The 16,923-nt window shown below is 40.8% G+C and overlaps 1 protein-coding gene across 2 annotated transcripts in view; it reads left to right on the forward strand.

Annotated features, from left to right (window-relative positions):
• Positions 1-16,923, forward strand: part of LOC121572036 (transient receptor potential cation channel subfamily M member 4) — a 103,805-nt gene that overhangs the window by 55,366 nt on the left and 31,516 nt on the right. The window contains exons 20-21 of one of the 2 annotated variants that reach the window (XM_041883902.2): positions 7,085-7,217; positions 13,288-13,462. In XM_041883902.2, coding sequence (XP_041739836.1) covers positions 7,085-7,217; positions 13,288-13,462 — 308 coding nt within the window. Of the gene's footprint in view, positions 1-7,084; positions 7,218-13,287; positions 13,470-16,923 lie in introns of both variants that reach the window. The other variant, XM_041883907.1, reaches the window with a different exon arrangement.

Raw genomic sequence — 16,923 nt, forward strand, 5'->3', positions numbered from 1 at the left:
GAGGAAATCGCTGATTTGTAAACACAATGGGGTGGACACCATGTTTGAACTTATCCTCTCCCTTATAGGTCAGGTTACCTAAAGGAAAAGACGAAGGAAGGATGCATTTTTAAGGTATATGAACAGGGCCAATGTCTAACAATATAATAATATGCCATTTAGCAGACGCTTTTATCCAAAGCGACTTACAGTCATGCGTGCATACATTTTTGTGTATGGGTGGTCCCGGGGATCGAACCCACTACCTTGGCGTTATAAGCGCCGTGCTCTACCAGTTGAGCTACAGAGGACCATAAACTGGGAGTTATGAGTTTGTTGTCATCCGTCAAGGTATCATTCTCTGATCATGGAAAAAAAACATACAAAGGGAGCCACACAATTATCCCCCTCTTATTCCTAGTGCACATAAACAGGCCTGTATTCACAATGAATAAGAGTGCTGATTATAGGATCAGTTTAGCCTTTTAGACCATAATGATTAAGATTATATGGACGGGGTGGACCTGATCCTTGATCAGCACTCCTACCCTAAAACGGGCCCAACTTTTCCGCATGTGGACATTGATGAGGGTGCTTTTGTCCTTGGGACCAAATTATACTCCCACATGGTTCAGTGTGCTATGAATGCTGAATCCAGCTAACACTCCCTAGACACTCCTGCAGATATTAGAAGAATGGTTAGGTTGAAGCAATATAATAATTGCTTTACCTTCACCTTTGATAAGCTAGGTGGAATTTCCATCATTGCTTACACCTATCCATTATTTTCAGCTTTACAGGAGTGCCTTGGCATATTTGGAATTAAGCACCACTCTTATCGTCTGAACAGGGTGATATTCATTAGTTCACACCGTAGCAAAACTTAGCAAAACACTTTGCCATGGAAAACGTAACTTATTTGACAAGTTCAGATTGTTCAGGTAGGTTTCTTCCATTTGGTGCCTAATGAATACGACTCAGGGGTCAATCTGTTTTCTTATGTTAATAATGAGGTGGCTAGACCAGTTTTAGTCTTTATGACTTCATTTCTTTATCAGCACTATCATGTGTGATTTACATGTAGGCATATTATGTATATATCATATTATAGTAATGGGTCTTTCTATAAACTAGGGTACCAGTTAGAATTTCCTACACTGGACAACTTGTTACAGCTGTTGATAAGTCATTGATAATAATCTCTTTTTTTTTCTTAATGTTATTACATGAAGATATAAGGGGGATCATAGCTATATTCAATAAAATTCATGAGTTGATTTAAAACCTACAGTGCCTTGCAAAAGTATTCATCCCCCTTGGCATTTTTCCTATTTTGTTGCATTACAACCTGTAATTTAAATGGATTTTTATTTGGATTTCATGTAATGGACATACACAAAATAGTCCAAATTGGTGAAGTGAAATGAAAAAAATAACTTGTTTCAAAAAATTAAAAAAAATAAATAACAGAAAAGTGATGCATGCATATGTATTCACCCCCTTTGCTATGAAGCCCCTAAATTAGATCTGGTGCAACCAATTACCTTCAGAAGTCACATAATTAGTTAAATAAAGTCCACCTGTGTGCAATCTAAGTGTCATATGATCTGTCACATGATCTCAGTATACAGTGGGGGAAAAAAGTATTTAGTCAGCCACCAATTGTGCAAGTTCTCCCACTTAAAAAATGAGACAGGCCTGTAATTTTCATCATAGGTACACATCAACTATGACAGACAAATTGAGGAAAAAAAATCCAGAAAATCACATTGTAGGATTTTTTATGAATTTATTTGCAAATTATGGTGGAAAATAAGTATTTGGTCACCTACAAACAAGCAAGATTTCTGGCTCTCACAGACCTGTAACTTCTTCTTTAAGAGGCTCCTCTGTCCTCCACTCGTTACCTGTATTAATGGCACCTGTTTGAACTTGGGCGGCAGGTAGCTTAGTGGTTAAGAGCGTTGTGCCAGTAACCGAAAGGTCGCTGGTTCTAATCCCCGAGCCGACTAGGTGAAAAATCTGTCGATGTGCCCTTGAGCAAGGCACTTAACCCTACTTGCTCCTGTAAGTCGCTCTGGATAAGAGCGTCTGCTAAATGACTAAAATGTCAAATGTAAATGTAATAAAAGACACCTGTCCACAACCTCAAACAGTCACACTCCAAACTCCACTATGGCCAAGACCAAAGAGCTGTCAAAGGACACCAGAAATCAAATTGTAGACCTGCACCAGGCTGGGAAGACTGAATCTGCAATAGGTAAGCAGCTTAGTTTGAAGAAATCAACTGTGGGAGCAATTATTAAGAAACGGAAGACATACAAGACCACTGATAATCTCCCTCGATCTGGGGCTCCACGCAAGATCTCACCCCGTGGGGTCAAAATGATCACAAGAACGGTGAGCAAAAATCCCAGAACCACACGGGGGGACCTAGTGAATGACCTGCAGAGAGCTGGGACCAAAGTAACAAAGCCTACCATCAGTAACACACACTACGCCGCCAGGGACTCAAATCCTGCAGTGCCAGACGTGTCCCCCTGCTTAAGCCAGTACATGTCTAGGCCCGTCTGAAGTTTTCTAGAGTGCATTTGGATGATCCAGAAGAGGATTGGGAGAATGTCATATGGTCAGATGAAACCAAAATAGAACTTTTACTAGATAGATAGATAGACTCAACTCGTCGTGTTTGGAGGACAAAGAATGATGAATTGCATCCAAAGAACACCATACCTACTGTGAAGCATGGGGGTGGAAACATCATGCTTTGGGGCTGTTTTTCTGCAAAGGGACCAGGACGACTGATCCGTGTAAAGGAAAGAATGAATGGGGCCATGTATTGTGAGATTTTGAGTGAAAACCTCCTTCCATCAGCAAGGGCATTGAAGATGAAACGTGGCTGGGTCTTTCAGCATGACAATGATCCCAAACACACCGCCCGGGCAACGAAGGAGTGGCTTCGTAAGAAGCATTTCAAGGTCCTGGAGTGGCCTAGCCAGTCTCCAGATCTTAACCCCATAGAAAATCTTTGGAGGGAGTTGAAAGTCTGTGTTGCCCAGCGACAGCCCCAAAACATCACTGCTCTAGAGGAGATCTGCATGGAGGAATGGGCCAAAATAGCAGCAACAGTGTGTGAAAACCTTGTGAAGACTTACAGAAAACGTTTGACCTGTGTCATTGCCAACAAAGGGTATATAACAAAGTATTGAGAAACTTTTGTTATTGACCAAATACTTATTTTCCACCATAATTTGCAAATAAATTCATTAAAAATCCTACAATGTGATTTTCTGGATTTATTTTTCTCATTTTGTCTGTCATAGTTGACGTGTACCTATGATGAAAATTACAGGCCTCTCTCATCTTTTTAAGTGGGAGAACTTGCACAATTGGTGGCTGACTAAATACTTTTTTTCCCCACTGTACATACATCTGTTCTGAAAGGCCCCAGAGTCTGCAACACCACTAAGCAAGGGGCACCACCAAGCAAGTGGCACCATGAAGACCAAGCAACTCTCCAAACAGGTCAGGGACAAAGTGGAGAAGTACAGATCAGGGTTGGATTATAAAAAAATATCCCAAACTTTGATCATCCCATGGAGCACCATTAAATCCATTATAAAAAAATTGAAACAATATGGCACCACAAGAAACCTGCCAAGAGAGGGCCGCCCACCAAAACTCACGGACCAGGCAAGGAGGGCATTAATCAGAGAGGCAACAAAGAGACCAAAGATAACCCTGCAGGAGCTGCAAAGCTCCACAGCGGAGATTGGTGTATCTGTCCATACGGCCACTTTAAGACGTATACTCCACAGAGCTGGGCTTTACGGAAGAGTGGCCAGAAAAAAAGCCATTGTTTAAAGAAAAAAATAAGCAAACACGTTTGGTGTTTGCCAAAAGGCATGTGGGAGACTCCCCAAACATATGGAAGAAGGTACTCTGGTCAGATGAGACTAAAATTGAGCTTTTTGGCCATCTAGGAAAACGCTATGTCTGGCGCAAACCCAACACATCTCATCACCCCGAGAACACCATCCCCACAGTGAAGCATGGATGGCGCTAAATACAGGGAAATTCTTGAGGGAAACCTGTTTCAGTCTTCCAGAGATTTGAGACTGGGACGGAGGTTCACCTCCAGCAGGACAATGACCCTAAGCATACTGCTAAAGCAACACTCGAGTGGTTTAAGGGGAAACATTTAAATGTCTTGGAATGGCCTAGTCAAAGGCCAGACCTCAATCCAATTGAGAATCTGTGGTATGACTTAAAGATTGCTGTACACCAGCGGAACCCATCCAACTTGAAGGAGCTGCAGCAGTTTTTCCTTGAAGAATGGGCAAGAATCCCAGTGGCTAGATGTGCCAAGCTTATAGAGACATACCCCAAGAGACTTGCAGCTGTAATTGCTGCAAAAGGTGGCTCTACAAAGTATGCCTACCACAAGTTCTGTTTTTTTGTCTTATTTCTTGTTTGTTTCACAAAAACATGTATTTAGCATCGTCAAAGTGGTAGGCATGTTGTGTAAATCAAATGATACAAACCCCCCAAAAATCTATTTTAATTCCAGGTTGTAAGGCAACAAAATAGGAAAAATACCATGGGGGTGAATACTTTCGCAAGCCACTGTATGTTTAACCCTTTAAAACATTACTTTTCTGTTCTTTCATTTGTGGCAGTGTAAGTTGTCGTTATATCATATATTAAGCATTAATCAGTTAAATTAGACATTGAACTTGAACCCTGTAAGAATCCTGGATCAAGCTGTCAGGCAGTTTTTTGTATAGAGATCTCAGAAATGCAGTGTCTCCTTATGTTATGGGGTGAAAACAGTTTTCATGGGCACACAAATCCAACATAATAAATGTGATTGCAAAATCGAATGTTTCTAACAGAAAGAGTCACCTTACCTTGATACTGAAAACCTAAATCGATACTGTCATTAACGTGGTTCTTCAAAATTATGCATAATACTTGTTGGATCCAGCTGATATGTTACATTTGGTATGGTTACATAAGACAGATCAACCTGGTCTCAGAGCTTTTCATATTATTCTGTAAATAAATCTGGGACACTCCATTTAGTATGATATGTTACGTTTTAATTTGTGGTTGCCCATCTCCCTTTTCGTATGATATATTACGAATTACAATTCGTATTAGATGTTATGAATTAGCAAAACGTACAATATGCAATGATTTTGCAGAGCGTTTGATATGTTACGAATTCTAGCTAGCTGGCTAACGTTAGCTAGGTTAGGGGTTAGGATTAAGGTTAGGGTTAAGTTTAGGAGTTAGGTTAAAGGGTTAAGGTTAGGGGAAGGGTTAAGGTTAAGGTTAGGGGAAGGGTTAGCTAAATGGGTTAAGGTTAGGGTTTGGGGAAGGGGTTAGCTAACATGCTAAGTAGTTGCAAAGTAGCTAAAAAGTAGTAAGTAGTTGAAAAGTTGCTAAAGTTGTCCGTGATGAGATTTAAACTTGCAACCTTTGGGTTGCTAGACGTTCACGTTATACGTCCACCCATCCACCCTACTTTTTTGCCTTAAGTAACCATCTGTCTTATGTAACCATACCAAACTTAACATATCCTACTAATTTGAGTGTCCCGGATTTTTGTTTACTATGTTATGTCTAGTCTATGAGACCAGGCTGGACAAATGGTTACTTATAGAGTGGTTGGTCGGGGTGGATGGGTGGGCGTATAACACGAACCCAAAAGGTTGCGAGTTTGAATCTCATCACGGACAACTTGAGCATTTTAGCTAATTAGCAACTTACTACTTTTTAGCTACTTTCAACTACTTACCATGTTAGCTAACCCTAACCTTAACCCTTTTAGCTAACCCTTCCCCTAACCTTAACCCTTTAACCTAACTCCTAACCTTAACCCTAACCCCTAGCCTTACCTTAGCCAACTAGCTAGAATTCATAACATATAATACGCTTTGCAAATTCGTAACATTGTACATTTAGCAAATTTGTATATATTGTACTTTTAGCAAATTTGTTACATATAATACGAATTATAATACGTAACATACGAAATGGGCGATGAACATCCACAAATGAATACATACCATACCAAACATAACATATACTATTGTAAATGGAGTGTCTCGGATTTATGTACAGAATAATACGAAATGCTCTCATTTTCACACATCTGATCCAGGAAATAAGGTGGGATTCAAATGGTGAGATTAATGCTACCGCTATTCATGGATTTATTATGTGTGCCTGCGTCTGCCACATAGGCTACAGAAAAATCATCATGCATGCATCCAATCTATTTAGTCAGGCAATGTCCACATTATTCTCACATAGAATGTAATAATAATTTCACATTTTTAGCAGACGCTCTTATCCAGAGCGACTTACAGGAGCAATTAGGGTTAAGTGCCTTGCTCAAGGGCACTGACAGATTTTTCACCTAGTCGGCTCAGGGATTAGAACCAGCAACCTTTCGGTTACTGGCACAACGCTCTTACCCACTAAGCTACCTGCCGCCTTTCAATATCAATTGAAATTGGGCAAGGCCCCAAAAAAAGCATTATTCTTAAAGTGGTAATGGCCTACTTTTTTAAAAACACTTTTTGCATGCTTTTTGGGGGGAGGGGGGCGGGGTTCTATTTTAGGCCCTATATGTACAAGTATATAAATTATACAAATGTATAACATTGAGGTCTTTGAAAATTACAATTAAGTGCTTGAAAAAGTCCCTGAAAGTCTTTGAATTTGACTTGCCAATGTCTGTATGAACCCTGCTTAAAGGATGTATAGTCCTAGGCCTATGCTGTTGTATAGGTGGTTATGGGGGAATTTGCATATATTCACTTTTATTCCTCTAAGTACACATGTGGAACTGCATGAAAATCCTTTTCATTTTAGTTTTCAAATTATTTAGAAATGTTGATCCCAATGTCACACATTGGCCCCATTATTTATAGAATACACTTACATTTGCTCTACTGTGTGTGTGTGTGTGCTTGTGTGCGTGCGTTTGTGTGCATGTGCATACTGTACGTATGTGTTTGTTTGTGTGTGTCACTGTGTCTGTATGTGTTTCTTTGTGCGTTTGTGTGTATGTATGCATTTGTGTGCATGTCAGGATGTTCCAGTGGTCCTATGAGTTTGGCCGAGCAGTCCTGTGTGTGGACTACATGGTCTTCACCCTTCGTCTCATCCACATCTTCGCCATTCACAAACAACTGGGGCCAAAGATCATCATCGTCGGCAAGATGGTAAGACTTACTGAAGCAACAAAATGAGACATGACTACGGCTGGGTTCAGTTATAAGAAAAAACATTTTTGGAATGGAAAGCTAACGTGTCCAATTAGTGGTTGGAGATGTGAAAATAAGCACATTGATAAAAACCTTTCCCAGGTGTTTTATCCAAGAGGATAACGTATAAATTTGCACACTGGTATGATGCTCCCTAAGTCTTTAATGGTCTTGGCAAAGACCCTTGTTGGGTCGAAACGTTGCGCTTTTCTCATTTAACACTGTGGGACCATCATACATTTACATCATTTAGCAGACGCTCTTATCCAGAGCGACTTACAAATTGGTGCATTCAACTTATGATAGCCAGTGGGACAACCACTTTTTTTTCATTATTTTTTTATTATTTTTATGGGGGGGTGGGGGAGAGAGGGGTAGAAGGATTACTTTTATACTATTCCAGGTACTCCTTAAAGAGGTAGGGTTTCAAGTGTCTCCGGAAGGTGGTCAGTGAATACAGCTTTCCTGTATTCCTGTTATCTGAGAGAAAGGCTTTGGTAATGTTTGTAGTACACATGTTTTGACAGAATATAAACTTTCTGCGCTCCCCCTTGTCTCACTCAGTAACTTTCCATACACCTGGTTCTTATCCACCCTCCATTGACCCCAACATATACATTCCTTATACATGTAAAGTAATCAATAAGTTATAGTATGGTAACATGAATAAGTATATTTCAAGCTAGAACCCAACAGAGCTTATTTAGAGCTTATGCATAAGCATGGACTTTTTCCACATTTTCTTACGTTACAGCCTTATTCTAAAATTGATTAAATTGTTTTCCCCCTCATCAATCTACACACAATACCCCATAATGACGAAGCAAAAATAGGTTTGTAGACATTTGTGCAAATGTAAATAAAATAAAAAACTGAAATGTAACATTTACATAAGTATTCAGACCCTTTACTCAGTACTTTGTTGAAGGCCCTTTGGCAGCGATTACAGCCTCGAGTCTTCTTGGGTATGACGCTACATTTTCAGGTCTTTCCAGAGATGTTTGATCAGGTTCAAGTCCGGGCTCTGGCTGGTCCACTCAAGGACATTCAGAGACTTGTCCCGAAGCCACTCCTGCGTTGTCTTGACTGTGTGCTTAGAGTCGTTGTCCTGTTGGAAGGTGAACATTCGCCCCAGTCTGAGGTCCTGAGCGCTCTGGAGCAGGTTTCCATCAAGGATCTCTCTGTACTTTGCTCTGTTCATCTTTCCCTATATCCTGACTCCCAGTCCCTGCCTCTGAAAAACATCCCCACAGCATGATGCTGCTGCCACCATGCTTCACCATAGGGATGGTGCCAGGTTTCCTCCAGATGTGACACTTGGCATTCAGGCCAAAGAGTTCAATCTTGGTTTCATCAGACCAGGTAATCTTGTTTCTCATGGTCTGAGAGTCCTTTAGATGCCTTTTGGCAAGCTCCAAGCGGGCTGTCATTTGCCTTTTACTGAGGAGTGGCTTCCGTCTGGCCAGTCTACATAAAGGACTGATTGGTGGAGTGCTGCAGAGATGGTTGTCCTTCTGGAAGGTTCTCCCATCTCCACAGATGAACTCTGGAGTGCTTTCAGAGTGACCATCGGGTTCTTGGTCACCTCCCTGACCAAGGCCCTTCTCCCACGATTGCTCAGTTTGGCCGGGCGACCAGCTCTAGGAAGAGTCTTGGTGGTTTCAAACTTCTTCCATTTAAGATTGATGGAGGCCACTGTGTTTTTGGGGACCTTCAATTCTACATAAATGTTTTGGTACCCTTCCCCAGATCTGTGCCTCGACATAATCCTGTCTCGGAGCTCTACAAACAATTACTTCGACCTCATGGCTTGGTTTTTTGCTCTGAAATGCACTGTCAACTGTGGGACCTTATAGACAGGTGTGTGCCTTTCCAAATCATGTCCAATCAATTGAATTGACCACAGGTGGACTCCAATCAAGTTGTAGAAACATCTCAAGGATGATCAATGGAAACAGGATGCACCTGAGCTCAATTTCGAGTCTCATAGCAAAGGGTCTGAATACTTATGTAAATAAGGTATTTCTGTTTTTTTATTTTTAATACATTTGCAAAAATGTCTGGTATTGTGTGTACATTAATAAGATTTGTATTTATTTAATCCATTTTAGAATAATACTGTAACATAACAAAATGTGGAAAAAGGGAAGGGGTCTGAATACTTTCAAATGCACTGTAATGCAATGTCTTGGCGTAATCCATCAGTGGAGGCAAGTGACTTGAAACATTTAGGAGGATGGGAGACCCACCGTATAGGCGTGGAATGCACGGAGACGACAAAGTGTCTTTCAAAAATCGTCAAAGACTAATTATTTTAACCTAAAGCATTCAATAAAGAAATGTATAGTACAATATTATGGGGAATGGGAATGAGAGGGCTACTTACACAGTGTTGGGAAGGGATCGCAGCAATGATTGAATGAGGGTATGAGGCATGAGTTGAGTTGTTCAGAGGCTTGACTTCAGTGCAGGACAGAATTTGACTGGGAAGACAAAAAAACTATAACACAACACACTACACAGTTAGACTAAAGAGCAAAGAATGAGTTAGTCCAGGCAAGGAGTAAAATCATTGATGTCTAATAATGTGATTGTGTTTGTGTATGTGATTGACTACATACAGTAATAAGAGAAAATTGATAGGGGGACTCACAGTGCTTGGAGAGGAAACATTCAATGTGCCAGTAAATGAGTGGGCACATGAGATGTGGCTTCAGTTCATGTCAGGAGAGAGTTGACAATGGTAGTGGAGTGGAGCTGTCATCACCTCTTAATCAGAGAACAGGAGGGGACTTAGCTGTAAATGCAAATAGCAGATACATTCCTTTACAGCTGCGCCGTCGTAGGTTTGAACAACAAGTTTCTCCATGAAGTTAAACTCACAAAGTCAAACAGACTGCGCAAAAGTTCCTGAATAAAGCCCTGATCATCCACATACCTGACGATAACTGACAACCGCAAGCAGAGTGGTGGGGAAATGTATACCCCCTGGGGCCTGGAGTTTTTCCTTATCTGATTAATCAGTTGTAAAAAGGTTTTATAAGGGCTATGATGGGACAGGTTTTTCCTAATCAGGTCACATGGTTTTAAAAAACAAAAAAAACTCCTGGCCCTGGGGGGATGAAAACCCTGTCAATCTGCAGCAACCTTATACTTGTTCTTAGGAATTATATTTAGACTAGATTAGGAGGGGGATTTCCTCTACCCAGACACAGAGACAACAACTAATAGACAATTTAACTAACAGGGCTGAGCTTGCTTTATGCATGTTTGCATCATGCAGACCTATGCAACTGTAGGCCTTATAAAAAATCTGTCATCACTATTATGTTGATTGAGTAATTCCAGTTAATAATTTTGGATTGAAAACGTATTGGCAGCCTAGCCAGCCCAATTTTGAATATAAACCAAATTTGATCACATTCACATTTTCTCCTGACACACAATGGACTATAAATACATAATATTACCAATTAGTTACCCTGACCAAATGGTCAGCGCACATAGGCTGTATGCAGCTGCTCTTATTAGTAGCCTACAGTTGATCAGACTGACATTTTTTCTCGTTTTCATCCCATACAACATGTCAGATCTCTAAGGGTTAGGTGTAGCCTAGGCTGCTGCAACATTTATGTAATTAGTTTTTGCTTGTGTCTGTCCGGAGTGATTATGTGTTATCATCTTTGCTAAATAAAAACAGGAGGAAAGTGGAAAGCCTACTTGAGCGCGCTCGAAAAAATGCGCTGCATCAACCTCTCTCTTTAATCTAACTTTTAATAGATGATGGGATGGAAGCTATCAAATCATTCTGAATTGATTTCGACATCCCAGAAAAGACAGTACAAAGTTCCATATGTTCAGCAAGTAAAGCAGCAAGTACCGCTGCAAGCTCCTAGTAGTTGCACTTGTTAGCGGAACTTTCCCTCTCGTTGTGTCCTCTAAAAACCAATTATTGCATGCCAAAAACGCAGTGGTGTTGATAAGCCGCTTGAGAACATCCCTGTTTCTTCTTACTTTCTCGTTGTGTTGCGCAGTTTGAATACACAGACCTTCGTTCTTCAGGTCACTGTACCCCCCTTTCGCCCAAGACTTTCAAAAAGCAGGCAAAGCCAGTAATACAGGCGGCTTGATGAAAGGCTCCCTGTTAACCAGCTATACTTTTGATACCAATTGGTATTGAACGGCCTCACCTTTTCATCCTTCTTCATGAAACTGATCTCAGGCAGTGTACCCCAGAGAATGAAAGTGGTTCTTCTACAAAAAGTCAACAAAATTTGCAGTAGTGTTGGCGGTGAAAACTGCACGCTCGAGCTGGTAGCTAGCTACTGCTACTTGCTACTGAAGTTAGCAAGGCAAATTGAAATAAATTGCACTAACTGGACACAAAAATAAAGTTCTAAAATCAAGAAAACAATTTATAATCTACCTCCTCCGTCTCCAGCCCAATTTTGAATATAAACCAAATTTGATCACATTCACATTTTCTCCTGACACACAATGGACTATAAATACATAATATTACCAATTAGTTACCCTGACCAAATGGTCAGCGCACATAGGCTGTATGCAGCTGCTCTTATTAGTAGCCTACAGTTGATCAGACTGAAAATTTTTCTCGTTTTCATCCCATACAACATGTCAGATCTCTAAGGGTTAGGTGTAGCCTAGGCTGCTGCAACATTTATGTAATTAGTTTTTGCTTGTGTCTGTCCGGAGTGATTATGTGTTATCATCTTTGCTAAAGAAAAACAGGAGGAAAGTGGAAAGCCTACTTGAGCGTGCTCGAAAAAATGCGCTGCATCAACCTCTCTCTTTAATCTAACTTTTAATAGATGATGGGATGGAAGCTATCAAATCATTCTGAATTGATTTCGACATCCCAGAAAAGACAGTACAAAGTTCCATATGTTCAGCAAGTAAAGCAGCAAGTACCGCTGCAAGCTCCTAGTAGTTGCACTTGTTAGCGGAACTTTCCCTCTCGTTGTGTCCTCTAAAAACCAATTATTGCATGCCAAAACGCAGTGGTGTTGATAAGCCGCTTGAGAACATCCCTGTTTCTTCTTACTTTCTCGTTGTGTTGCGCAGTTTGAATACACAGACCTTCGTTCTTCAGGTCACTGTACCCCCCTTTCGCCCAAGACTTTCAAAAAGCAGGCAAAGCCAGTAATACAGGCGGCTTGATGAAAGGCTCCCTGTTAACCAGCTATACTTTTGATACCAATTGGTATTGAACGGCCTCACCTTTTCATCCTTCTTCATGAAACTGATCTCAGGCAGTGTACCCCAGAGAATGAAAGTGGTTCTTCTACAAAAAGTCAACAAAATTTGCAGTAGTGTTGGCGGTGAAAACTGCACGCTCGAGCTGGTAGCTAGCTACTGCTACTTGCTACTGAAGTTAGCAAGGCAAATTAAAATAAATTGCACTAACTGGACACAAAAATAAAGTTCTAAAATCAAGAAAACAATTTATAATCTACCTCCTCCGTCTCCTGTAATTTGAAGAAACTAATTTGAATTGAATAATATCCAAAAAATGCTCAACTATAACTTTTCAATCTCTACCAATAATGTCACCAACTCCCCAAGATTCTCAACACATAGAACGCCCTCATAATGCTTTGCGGCACAACCCCAAAACAACACACTAAGTTCATTTTCTGATCGTAATCCTATGATTGGATGGACAACATGTCAGTTCATACTGCAAAAGCCTACGAGCCTCCTAGGTTTTGTATTGAAGTCAATGTACCCAGAGGAGGACAGAAGCTAGCTGTCCTCCGGCTACACCATGGTGCTACCCCAGAGAGTGCTGTTGAAGTTACTATAGACCTTCATTACAAAACTGTGTGTTTTAATCAATTATTTGGTGACATGAATATATTTAGTATAGTTTTATCTAAAAAGGATAACTTTTTTTGTGTTTCACTATTTGTATTTTTATGAAATGTCACTGAGGAGGATGGTCCTCCCCTTCCTCCTCTGAGGAGCCTCCACTGTAATCCATGTTATATGTTTTGCTCTCCTATAGATGAAGGATATCTTCTTCTTCCTCTTCTTCCTGGGGGTGTGGCTTATGGCATACGGGGTGGCCAATCAAGCGCTGCTGTACTCCTATGACCCCCGCCCCGCCTGGATCTTCCGGCGCCTGTTCTACAGGCCATACCTGCACATATTTGGACAGATCCCAGTGGAGGAAATAGATGGTATTATGTGTGTAACGCCCGTACAAATTATACAGTGGGGGAAAAAAGTATTTAGTCAGCCACCAATTGTGCAAGTTCTCCCACTTAAAAAGATGAGAGAGGCCTGTAATTTTTATCATAGGTACACGTCAACTATGACAGACAAATTGAGAAAAAAATAATCCAGAAAATCACATTGTAGGATTTTTAATGAATTTATTTGCAAATTATGGTGGAAAATAAGTATTTGGTCACCTGCAAACAAGCAAGATTTCTGGCTCTCACAGATCTGTAACTTCTTCTTTAAGAGGCTCCTCTGTCCTCCACTCGTTACCTGTATTAATGGCACCTGTTTGTACTTGTTATCAGTATAAAAGACACCTGTCCACAACCTCAAACAGTCACACTCCAAACTCCACTATGGCCAAGACCAAAGAGCTGTCAAAGGACACCAGAAACAAAATTGTAGACCTGCACCAGGCTGGGAAGACTGAATCTGCAATAGGTAAGCAGCTTGGTTTGAAGAAATCAACTGTGGGAGCAATTATTAGGAAATGGAAGACATACAAGACCACTGATAATCTCCCTCGATCTGGGGCTCCATGCAAGATCTCACCCCGTGGGGTCAAAATGATCACAAGAACGGTGAGCAAAAATCCCAGAACCACACGGGGGGACCTAGTGAATGACCTGCAGAGAGCTGGGACCAAAGTAACAAAGCCTACCATCAGTAACACACTACGCCGCCAGGGACTCAAATCCTGCAGTGCCAGACGTGTCCCCCTGCTTAAACCAGTACATGTCCAGGCCCGTCTGAAGTTTGCTAGAGTGCATTTGGATGAACTCAATGTATCGTGAGATTTTTTTTTTATTATTTTTTTTTTTTTACTTTGTTTATTGAATTTTCAGTACCAGCCAGGGACGGCTTGTTCAATAGGGCGATATGGGCGACGCACTGCCAAACGGGAAAAGGAAGGGATTTTTTTTCTAATCAATTATAAAAAAATAAAATAAAATAAAAATTATAATTTTTTTTTATAAATTTATAAAAAATTATATCACGGCAACAGCAGTTATCAGTGTTCACGTCTGATCTGCCAGCCACTAAATGTCAAATCAGGCTAAAGTCGTGCTTCAAATGGCCCCGCCCGTTTTTTGGGCGATTTCAGTCAGGTTGAAAATCGGCCAGAAGTCTCTCATAGCCTGTCATGTAAAATCTATTTTTTTCACATTTCAAAGCTTTCAATACATTCTCTATGGGTGTCTGTGTGCATGCACTTACGCGCTTTCGTCATACGTGACGTAACGTTGAACGTAACTAAGACAATGGCGGCTATCAGCGTCTATGTTGCGACCTGCAGTGTGGCGTTATTTTATGTTTTTAATTTGTAGACTTAGTTTACAAACATTCTGCAAACATTCTGCTTTGGACTGATCTTCGGTTTTGGACTGATCTTGTTGATCGTGTACATACCCGCTACGAACGGACTAAATAATGAAAACGCTGCTGGCAGAGAGGTGGAGCCGGCCACCTTCACCCTGGTCAGAGCGGACCGCGATCCTGGTAAGAGAGCGACTGTACCCCGACATTGAACTGCTTTCTGTGTCATTGAACCTTACTATTGTTGATAAAACAAGTTTACTGGAGAACGGAGAAAAAGTAGAGACTTTTGGACAAGGTGGATAATTGTATAATATAAGGCAGTTTATTCAGAGGTAAAGATATCTGCAATCGCGTTCACGGACCCGTTCGTCAAACTCTTAGGGAGCTATAAATCAAGCCCCATTACTTACCATATCAGATAAGAGAAATTGCTGCAGCTACATATATTTTACATCCTGGCCCTACATAGTTCACTATTTGCATCACTTACCAAAATATTACATGTGGTCATATATGCTTGGAAAGTGGAGATGCCATAGAACGTCAAAAAAGTAAACATTGCTGGAGACACATTGCGTTTGCTAGCGAAGAGATTTGTTGTGGCAAATGAACTTGGGCTGGGAATTGCCAGGAACCTCACGATAAGATATATGCATCAGCATTGCGAGTCTCATGATTCTATACGTATTGCGATTCGATACTGTGATTTTATTGCGCACCATATGTCTGTTGCAGAGGGATCAGAAAGCCATGAGAACGAGTTTTGATCAGTCATGGAAATAAAAGTGCTGAAAACAAATTGGCTCCCAATGTGAAAAGATTGAGAACAAGCTATGAAGGAACAATAATGGTGTTTTGGTGCAGGTACAGCCAACTAGCGCTAAAATATTGCGATATTGTCAATACAGTATATCGTAAAGTATCACTATGTAACTCGATTTCTTTCACCCCAATCCCTCAAATTAACGGTAAATAACTGAATTGTTTGCCCCACATTTAGCTAAGATGATTAGCTAGCCAGCTAAAATGTTTTATTTAGTTAGCAGTCGCATCTACAATAGTTTACTGTCAATAACATGTCTCCAAAAATGACGTGGTGTCTCCAATTGTGTTGACATTTTACAATTGCAATGCGCATCCATGAGTATCCACTTTCTGTAGCTCAGCTGGTAGAGCATGGTGCTTGTAACGCCAAGGTAGTGGGTTCGATCCCCGGGACCACCCATACACAAAAATGTATGCACGCATGACTGTAAGTCGCTTTGGATAAAAGCGTCTGCTAAATGGCATTATTATTATTATTATTATTATTATTATCTGAAGAGAGCCCCGAAACATTGTGTGCAGACATTTTATGCAATAAATGAAGTAGGTTCAATCTAGTAGTTCTGATCTTCTGATTGGTCCTGATGAGTTGGGCGAGGTCCCCTCCAGGCTACTGTCACTGTTGCATTGGCTCTGAGTCGGGTTCTCTGTCTTCAAATGTTCAGCCTAAGAGAGGGGATTTTTGTGTGTGTGTGTGTGTGTGTGTGTGTTTAACAGTGATGATGTGTGTGTGTGTGTGTGTTTAACAGTGATGATGTGTGTGTGTGTGTGTGTTTGTGTGTGTGTGTGTCCTCAGAGCAAGAACTCGTGAGTTGGAAGAACTGAGAGGCCTATGGCGTGGGTGTTGTCCTTGGCCACCTGCTGACAAGGCTGACAAGATAGGACCCTTTTGTCCATTGTTATTGGATAGGAACATAACTTATAACCAGCTCCTGACCTAAATAGATCTTAGCACAACATTTTACTCAACATATCATATTCCATATTCACTATAACAAATATATTTACTACGACATTAGCAAGAACCGCCACATCCTCAGCCGGCTAATCCAGTGTGTGAAGTTTTGCGGAGTGTTTGAGTTAGCTTTGCGAGGCAAAGATGAAACTGAGGGCTCCACCAACCCTGGTAAGCCAACACTTTTGAGATCAGTCAATAAATGCTTCTGGTATTGACTTATATGCTGCCCCTGTCTTCATGTTGTTGCTGGACATATCTTTTTTTAAATGTGTGTAGGTCACCTAAATCATCAGAAAAATTGCCCCTCCTGAGAAT

This window comes from Coregonus clupeaformis, chromosome 1 (assembly GCF_020615455.1).
Source record: "Coregonus clupeaformis isolate EN_2021a chromosome 1, ASM2061545v1, whole genome shotgun sequence".
Lineage (NCBI taxonomy): Eukaryota > Metazoa > Chordata > Actinopteri > Salmoniformes > Salmonidae > Coregonus > Coregonus clupeaformis.